This window comes from Zingiber officinale, chromosome 7B (assembly GCF_018446385.1).
Source record: "Zingiber officinale cultivar Zhangliang chromosome 7B, Zo_v1.1, whole genome shotgun sequence".
NCBI classification, from domain to species: domain Eukaryota; kingdom Viridiplantae; phylum Streptophyta; class Magnoliopsida; order Zingiberales; family Zingiberaceae; genus Zingiber; species Zingiber officinale.
The window spans coordinates 117,636,796-117,646,083 of record NC_055999.1 but is presented as its reverse complement, the minus strand read 5'-3'; the positions used below and the strand labels follow the sequence as shown (position 1 = coordinate 117,646,083).

At 37.2% G+C, this 9,288-nt stretch overlaps 1 protein-coding gene and 1 long non-coding RNA gene across 2 annotated transcripts; one reads left to right on the top strand and one right to left on the bottom strand.

Moving 5' to 3' along the window:
* Positions 1-454: 454 nt before the first annotated feature.
* Positions 455-3,911, bottom strand: LOC122007148 (ADP-ribosylation factor GTPase-activating protein AGD12-like). Its single transcript, XM_042562947.1, has 9 exons — positions 3,765-3,911; positions 2,999-3,072; positions 2,421-2,505; positions 1,994-2,069; positions 1,652-1,815; positions 1,454-1,565; positions 1,242-1,358; positions 1,007-1,102; positions 455-903 (listed from the first exon to the last, which is right to left on the bottom strand). Exons 2-9 carry the CDS (start codon positions 3,030-3,032, stop codon positions 622-624), a joined length of 966 nt encoding a protein of 321 aa, XP_042418881.1. The 5' UTR covers positions 3,033-3,072; positions 3,765-3,911; the 3' UTR covers positions 455-621.
* Positions 3,912-5,833: 1,922 nt separating this feature from the next.
* LOC122007147 lies at positions 5,834-8,274 on the top strand. Its single transcript, XR_006118854.1, has 2 exons — positions 5,834-7,224; positions 7,924-8,274. It is a non-coding gene; the product is annotated as an uncharacterized LOC122007147 (long non-coding RNA).
* Positions 8,275-9,288: the final 1,014 nt, after the last annotated feature.

Here is a 9,288-nt window from a genome sequence, read left to right as displayed (position 1 = left end):
TGGGAAAGTTTAAACAGACCTTACGAGACATTTTGCAGGTTGGGAATTAATAATCTTGCTATTGATTTTGTTTTGCTTTTCATCGAAACCGAGAAAAATCAACTTTTCCCAATTGTGTAGTTCTCTATATTGCTTAGGATTACATCTCTTGAACGTGACATTTTGATTTTGATTTTTGATTTTCATAAAATACTAAAAAAAAGTTAAATAATCATGCTATCAATTTAATTATCATGCAATTGTTCCACTAGTACTTTGATGCCAGCTATAACAAGGTATTTCTGCAAAAGCTATAAACATACAAATGTATAATTGCTCTCAAAAGAATAATAGAGTTTGTGCAATCAACAAAGTGCGAACAAATCTTATTGTAATAACAGATTTTTCTTCCCCTAGAAAACTAGTTTCATCAAAAAAGAGAGAGAGAGAGAGAGAGAGAGAGACCAGACCTTCCTTTTGGGAAGTAGAGACATCTCCATTTTCTTTATCAAGTTTATCTTCGATATAGACAACATAATTCGTTGTTCGCCCACAAACATTGCAAAAAGATTGATATGCATGAAACAAAATAGGGTGGCTAAACAAGACTTGGTCGAAGTAAACATTGTATGAACTTGAGATTTACTGGGTCAGAGAAATCCATTCCAGTTCTAGGTCAATCTCTCCACACTCAGCTTTTTGCAACTTCAGTGACACTTCTTGTTTGACCTTCCCATCAACTATATTGATGATGCTGTCTTTTGTGAGGGCATTGTCATTGGATTGCAGCCACTTCCCAATTTGCATATTGGTGAGCAAGTCGGGATCGCCAAACGTCATGGCTGCTGTAATCATCGGTTGGAGGTCCACCTCAGCTTCGCCCATCAGATCATCAGAGGAAATCAGGTCGTTATCAAATATTTGCTGTTTGTGGAACAAAAATCTTACATGAACATTTCTAGGAAGCATTCGCGTGTGTATATATAGGATACAAAAGTTCATTGATCAAATATGAGGATTAACTTACGACTTTTAGCGCCCCATAGTTTTTAGAAACTGATAACTTAAGTTCCTGATTCCAAACAGGATTCAGATTGCTCTTAATGACAGATGTTTTAGCCTTCTGGAAAAAGATTAATCTTCTAATCAATCCTTAGATAATAGCAGATCACTTTATGGAGAAACATATTATGTATTGACATAATTACTTGCTGGAAACATATTATCTATTGAATATGACTTGCAAAAGGGTTTAAATTTACCTGCTGTCCGAGAGTCAAAACAACATATGGATCACTACTTCGCACATCTCTTATTGCTAAATTAGTGCCTTTACTTACTTTGACAATCAGTATGCCGATGAACTCTACCATCCCTACCTGAAACCGAACCGAGACCATGCTATTAAAGTAACATGTAGAGTATATGCTTCTTGTGGTACAACATTTCATAATTGCAGGACGTTAGTTTTTACCACATTAGATGAACTTTCTGAACAGACATTATCGTGTTCGGGATTGGAAGATATTTTTGAAGGAAGAATTCGCAGACCTGGTTTCAAAAATTCTTGCCTCTCATATTTGGCCCTGTCAACTCAAAAATTGAATTGTCTTCTAGTATGAGCACTCACTCATCATTTGAGAAACCAGAGATCACTATGAATACCAAGTACCTTATGAATTCTGCCCTCTCTTCATAACTGGAGTGTGCATTAGGTTTGGGATATCCTTCTGGAAGAAAAGCCTCATAAATGGTATTGGCATAAGAATTTCCACCAACTTCTATCATAGAGTCAATTTGTTCATCGGACCACTTATCTAGGGTTACTGATAGAACCTGAATCACAGAAGAAAACAGAGGAATGTACAGGAAATAAAATGAAAATAATTTCATCATTTGATTTGGTTTAGTGTGTGCGCGCGCACACAGATTAGATGTATCAGATTCAGGTGAGAAATGTTATTTTGCATAAGATTTAAATGCAGAAAAAACAAGAATTGTCATTAAACAGTACCTTTGAGATATGTGTGCCAAGGTTTCTGTGTACACCACTGCAACTCAAACATATGAACACCCCTATGTTTGATGATCTGTAAAAACCAAATAAAAAAATAAAAAATTATATCAAGCTTTACGATCTTGAGATCTGTAATTACAATGTAGGGCCACTATCAAAATGTCTCCCGATGTTTTATTAATGTCAAAATATCCTCCAACAAGCAGTTTGAGTGGTAATTTAGTGGAAACAATGGTGGGCATTTTGAAGTTAATGAAACCTTGGGGGAGAGGCATCTTGACCTTGTGGGTACTTTGATTATTAATGTGAAAGGTAAAATACTGATATACAGATCTCTGTTCCAAAATTGTTTTTGGTTATATTCTGTCCTTGAGTACATAAAGGAATTGGAACGAGATGGATTTGAAACTAGCATGCAACTTACGCCCACTTTGGATCAGGGGCACCACAATCTGCACAAATCCGGTTGTCACTTTTAAGCATCAACCCCTTCAGCTTCCTCGTATTACCTATTAGGAGAATAACAAAATGTAGTTTGAATCCTTAGTATTCTATATATATCTTGATGGAAGTATTTTTAAAAGGGCACGTGATAAAATTCATTAAAATATAGATGATAATATAATAGGGGATCGAGCCCAAGGATCCGTATAGCCGACTTCACTTAGAAAAAAACTTGTTATTGTTGTGCATCTGTTTTGAATATTTTAGTAAGGGTGATAAACAAAGATGAAATCTGCAATGCTGTTAGCATTTATAGATTGTGATATTTTGTAAATGCAAGAAGCATCTGTTTTTGCTAAGTTTACAGACTATTTAAGAGGCAAGAACATTTCCTAATCAAAAGAAAGTCTGATAAATTGCTTCTTCAGTTTAAGGACGTCTCGTATATCTGGAAAACTTTGTATGCAGGCATCTCAGTTGGTATCTGTTCATGGTAAAACAATAGGCTGTTCTAATTAAAAGACGAACATTGAAATAACAATAACAAAATTTTGTTACTTGTAGATCTCTCGCGATCATCATGACTGCTCATCTTTGCTTCAACAGAACTTGATCACCAACGTTCTCTTACCCTGCATTAAAATCATCAGAATGTGTCTTTATTAAAAATTAAATGAGTGAATTGAATGTGTCATTTAGCAAACTAAGATAAAGGTTTCTCTACAAATAGCCTCATGAAGCTTATCTCTAGGAATGAATTGTTTTTGTTGTGAGAAAGGACAGAACCCGAAAGTAAGCAAATATAAACATCGGATCATTCGCTACTACTGCAAGAGTATTTTTCTTCCACAAAAGAATAGTGTAATTAATAGAAGTTCTCGGGGTGCACCCAACAATCTGGCAATACTTTCTCAGCGATTTCATATATTTTCTATTTCATTCTTAAAAAAGTCGAACTGAAAACCAAATCGAGTTTTATAGATTACGACGGTATGAAACACACTGCTTCATTACGCGACAAGAGAATAAATCTAGCTGGAACACAATGGAAGTCCGGCAAGAACAAAAAAGGGGACAAATTTCACCAAAAACAAAAATTTAATTGGGGCAATAAAAATCGGAATCCTGAAACAAAAGACAGCGTTGGAAATAATGCAGAGAGAGTCGATTCGGAACTGCAAGACTCAAATCTTTAGGCAGATGCAACGAGATTTCATTAAAAAAAAAAAAGGCGCTAGAAAGCGATCGATAGATCAAAGGGCACAGCCAAGCATCGAGAGCATTCCGAAAGCAAGGGAGACCGATCGAAGCGCCAAGGGATCACCTGGAGACTCCGATCTATGCCAGAGACATCGACAAAGAGCGCCCGGCGAGATCTGGCGAGGCAAACCGAAATATGCGAGTAGGAAGACAACGGAAGGGGTTCAAATGCCTCCTGGTGCATCGAAATGGGAAGCGATTGTGGGATCTATGTGGGTCCCATGAGCCATTCTAATAGAATTCGGGCGCGTGTCGTTTTAAAATCCGCATGCTTTAATTAAAATCTTAATAATATCGAGGAAGCAAAGTGAAAGTGGGATGACTTTAAAGATGTGTTTACTTGGGAGGACCAAATGTTTAGGAGGGACAAATATTTTGGAGGTTGATATTTGGAGATGGGATCCTCTGTCCCAAAATTCTCTATCCATGTATCTAACTTGTCGTCTCAGCCCACTTTTGACCCCAACTGATTAGAACTAAACTTTGGGGGAAGGCGAATCCAGGAGGATCTTTGTCGGTGCGATTCACGCTGGAATCCGGTTGGATCTAAGCAAGAACTTAGATAGCAATGATCCCCCTAGGTTCATCTTCCCTCCAAGGCATAGTTGTAATTGGGCTGACGGTCGGAGGCCATCGGCGATGGGTTGGGGCGACGAGTGGGATATGGGATTAAGATTTTGGGGATAGAGGATTTGATCTTTTATATTTGAGAGTGTATAAACTGTGCTACTAATTTATTTGATAAACGTCCTAAAAAAATGTAGATCCGCTACATTAACGATCCCCTAGTGCCGGTTCCATAAATATAGAGGGAGATACATATAGGTACACAAGCATCATACGCATGGTAGGGTAAACTCTAGATCGTCAATTCTTGAGAATCGACCCTTGATCATTACGCTAGAAATATCATATGTTCATCGTCTGTACTAATTAATGTAAGCTTTAGATACAACTTCAAAAAACACAAGTCAAAATAAGAACTAATTAATGTAAAGGTCAAAGTTAAGTGGTTAAAATCATATGGTCGGATGGATCTGAAATTATTGACCAAGTTGGATTGGTCGAGCAAGACTCGCCTTGTCAGTCGGACATGAAGGTCGATTAGACCTCTCAAGTGGTCGTCCTTTACAACTTGCATATAAGGTTTGAAGCTAAGTACTAATTTACCCGGCTCACCGTCCTATCCGATCGGACCTAAGAGTCAATCGGGCATATTGCATCTCTCGACAAAAGGAAGGGTCGAGTGAAGAACGAGTTGTTGATTATATTTTGTAAGATCGATTTGACAATCTCTCGATCGAGTGACGACCGATCGACCTCAGCGAGATTCATATACCTGTCATATTGTACTTTTTTGAAAATTTACACTATAAATGATAGAGAATATCCTATCGACAAATTATGCTCTAAAATTTCTTACATGTCAAATCACATAAATTTGTGCGCTCGTTTAAGTAAAAGTATTATAAGTATTTTATGACATGTCATTTCTTAAATAAAGTTTTGGAAAACATACTAAGACTTTGAGATGTGTGCATAACGTAATAGTAACACAATAAAAGAGATTTTTATATACAGGAAAAGACATGCGATTCTTCATATTTACACACATCCTTTGCTACAGTTTATTTTCACTATTTTCTCCCGAATCGATCACTAACTAAGCGTCTAAGGGTCAATGTCAAAAATCTTTTTCTGACCCAATACTAACATTCCTTATGTTATAACAGGAGAGTTACATCATCAATTCATCACGTTTTTCAATTTCAGAGAGGATCATTTTTTTAAATAGTAAAAATAAGTCAATAATACCCTTTTAATAATTTGTTCTTGATTAATATTTATCCCAAAGTTAAACTCAATTTGATAACTTACAACTCTTATCCTGCATATTCTTAGATACCTCTCCCACACATCCGAGCACCAGATATCTGTCCCAGACATTCCAATTCATTGTTTTTAAGTCGCTACATTGAAAATCATATCTCTCTACATTTTTTTTTTAATTAAAATCATGTTAGCCGTTGAATATCTTATATATATAAAAAAGTAAATTAATTTTTAATAAATGTGCTCGTTACAGTAGTTTTGTTATTTGAAGTCTCAAGTTTCGTCTTTGCGTGCCATTGAACTCAGAATAAATGAAAATTTGTTGCAACATCTCGCACCCGATGGCTCCACACGAATCTCGGGAGCGGCCGCCCGCCCTCGATTCCTTCTCCCCACACCACGCGATCGCGCCGCGGTCGCGAAGAAACCTCCCCTTTCCGTCTTCCCCAAGCCACCTTTCCCGTGACGGCACTTAGACCTGAAGGATCGGACCGTCGATCGATCGATCGATCGTTGTGGAGGAGGAGGAGGAGGAAGAGGGTTTCCGCACCGCAGCGTTGGCCGAGATAAGTTTTCGCCTCGTTCCTTTTTCTCGTAATCTCCGTGAAACTGTTAGGGCTGCGTTGATTCCTAAGGCGCTTCGAGTAGATCTCATCTCCGTTAGCATTTGGTGGTTGTTTTGGTTGGTTAGAGAAGGAGAGGTGGACTCCCTGTCGCAGGATTAGGGTTTCTCTACCTCCTTGATAATTGGAAATGGGCAAGCCTACTGCAAAGAAAACCAAGGGTTCAGGCAGGAGAGTTACTAATCCCAAATCCAAGCATAACAGATCGAGCGAGCACGCTCCTACAATCTTCCAAGAAGACACGCAAGTCTTTGTCCATATGGCGCAGGGTTTGAAAGAGGAGGGCAACAGATTGTTCCATTCAAGGGGCTATGAAGGGGCTCTGGTCAAGTATGAGAATGCTATCAAGTTGCTTCCGAAGAACCATGCCGACCCAGTGTACCGCCACTACAACAGGGCTGCTTGTTATATGCAGTTGACTCCGGGCCTCCGGCGGACCATCCCCGAGCAATAACGGAGTGTGATCTAGCCCTCGAGGCATCGCCAAAGTACATTAAAGTCCTACTTAGAAGGGGGAGGTGTTAAGGATTTGAATCAATTAGAATTGGCATGTAAATATATCGATCTCGCTTTGCATTGGGAACCAAATAACCTGAATGCCTTGGCATTGTCTGAAAGGTTGAAGAAAGCGATGGAGACGAATGGCACGGTGGTGGATGGTATTGCAGCTCTTTTGCCTCCGGATGCTGCAGTAGTTAGTTCAAAGAAGAATAGGAAGAAGAATCGAAAAGCATAGGAGAAGACATCTGAAGAACCTATGAAAGGGGTGAAGTTAGTCGCATCTGAGGGAGACCGTGGGTAAAAAATTTCCGAACCTGAAGGCCGTCCTCCTCAAGTACAAGGATAAGGAGGGTGATTTCGTGACAATCACGACGTCGGAAGAGCTAAGGTGGCTGAAGAATCTGCAGACCCTCAAGGCTCGGTCAGGCTTTATCTAACAGAAGTTAGTCCTGAGCATGAACCTTGGCTGGAGGATGTTAGAGGCGACAGAATGAAGCACAACATTTCAGAAAATGGAAGCATCCAAAAAGAGGAAGTGAAAACATGACCTAGTTGCCTGGATCTTAGGTTGTTCTTTTATACCCATTTTAACTATATTTTCTTCACTGAATCTCCAACACTTATTGGGTCTTGAAATCCAGTATTTTAAATATTTGGAATGGCTGATTAATATGTCATCATTATTAAGTCATGTTAGTCCCAACTAGTTGGTTGGTTTCTTAATTTAAACAAATCGATTTAACTTGCCCAACTATATAATTCATCAGTCATCACTGAACATCTCCATACTATCTTTACCAATTTCCTTTCCTTTTATTTTATAATAGGGATACATGCTTAAAAAGGGTTGTTTAATGTGTCGATTTCAGTTTGTACTCTATTGTCTGCATTGCTAGCTCAAGTCATTCTTTTCATGTTGCAATGCATTCATCTAAAAGATGATTGACTAATCATTTATCCCAAAAAATCAAACTGTAAAGAAAGAAACCAATATATATATATATATATATATTTGTACTCTTAATCGGGCCCCATCAGGTGTTGGCGAGCCTTATTGAATTTTATTGGCTGAAACCTTAAAAAAATACAAGATATGAGCTTGTTAAAGTTGATTAGTAACCATTAATACTGAAAGCTGGAACTATAGGAAAGAGGCCAATCTATATATTTATAGACGGCTCAATCAACTTTGACAAAATGTCATCTAGACACCCTTTACCTGCTTTCTATAGTATTGATAAAGTTGCTGAATTGCTTTGGTTCCAGGTTTGGCCTTCAAGATCGATGAGATAGTTCAGGTGTTCCATATACGATGATAAAAAATGGATGATTGATGCCCCTTCTATTCGTCGCGAGCCATTGTTCCGTCGGAGAATTCCTAAGTTGCATAGTATGTTGGAAAGTGCATGTACTTGTTTTACCAGAAGCAGCCAGAATTTGTGAGTAGTGAAGATAAAATGGTGGTGATAGTTATTTCTCTATTGTCTGAGGTGCACACTAGTAATAGGTTTTTTTATTTGCTTGTTATGTAGATTTATATGTTGATTGGTTATAATAGATCATTTGTATTTAGACTTGTGGTTTATGAACTAACTTGCTGCTCCCATTTGGGCTCTCCATCTTTTCGCGTATTGTATAAAAAAAATTTATTGCTATATTTTGACTAGATTCTTTTCAGTTGGACAATTCCATTTCACCTCCCATTCAATTTTATACATGATTGTGTTCCATTATTCATTCTGTATCAAATGTAGTCTATTAGTTTATGTAACCTACTAGGCAGTAGGATGCTTTGTAGAGTCAACATTAGAAAATAGTGCCTTCTTGTGCCAAAGAAACTTAATTCTGAAGAATAAACTAATGACGAACATGAAGAAAACTTGTAGGGAGACAGACTTAGAGAAAATAACGCTCAAAGATGATTAACATGGTAGTTGGGATCCTCTTAAGCTCAAACGCAAAGTTAAAATGAATTAAAAATATGGTTCAGTTTGACAAGTTATCTTTATTTTTAAATGGGATCTCAAATCAAGCCAGATGGATGAGCCAGACGAGAACGGAGCGGATGAATCAGTAGTGCAAATCAAGTCGTCATGCTTATTCTACGTAGGGCTATAGATGAATTAAAGGTTTGGTAAGAATTTAATTATATTCGTTCAAATTAATTAAATAAACAAATTTAATAAATCATTTAACTAAATAAATATGCTTGAATTCATTAATATTCATAAATAAAGATTATAAACTATTAATAAATAATATCTGCGAATAAAATTGATGAATCATATTCATCAATATATTTCTTATTAAACAAATAAACCTCTTAAGACAAAAACAAACTTAATATGATACTCACTTAAACAAAGCTCGAATTAAAAATAAATTTTCAAACAGTTCGGGAAAAAAGAAACTAAATTAAACTTAAACAATCATTTCTTAATTTATTTTAAACGTTATTTAATTTGACTTGATTATTTTCTCAAACAAATTTAAACAACACAAAGTTTGGCTCGTTTGCCGGCTCTAATTCTACAAGAGCCTGGCATGATATAGTTATTCTATGAAAAAAAGAATTAGTTGTGTGAACCCAACCCAGCACGCAATCGCCTAGATTGAATTCATAGGCAGGCA

What these genes read in the sequence shown, in the direction of transcription:
- LOC122007148 (XM_042562947.1), bottom strand. Translation starts at nt 3,032, where the DNA reads ATGAGCAGTCATGATGATCGCGAGAGATCTACAA. An exon ending in GAGAGGGCAGAATTCATAAG is followed by an intron (nt 1,566 to 1,651) that starts GTACTTGGTATT and finishes TTGAGTTGACAG; the next exon opens with GGCCAAATATGAGAGGCAAG. An exon ending in TTTTGACTCTCGGACAGCAG is followed by an intron (nt 1,103 to 1,241) that starts GTAAATTTAAAC and finishes ATCTTTTTCCAG; the next exon opens with AAGGCTAAAACATCTGTCAT.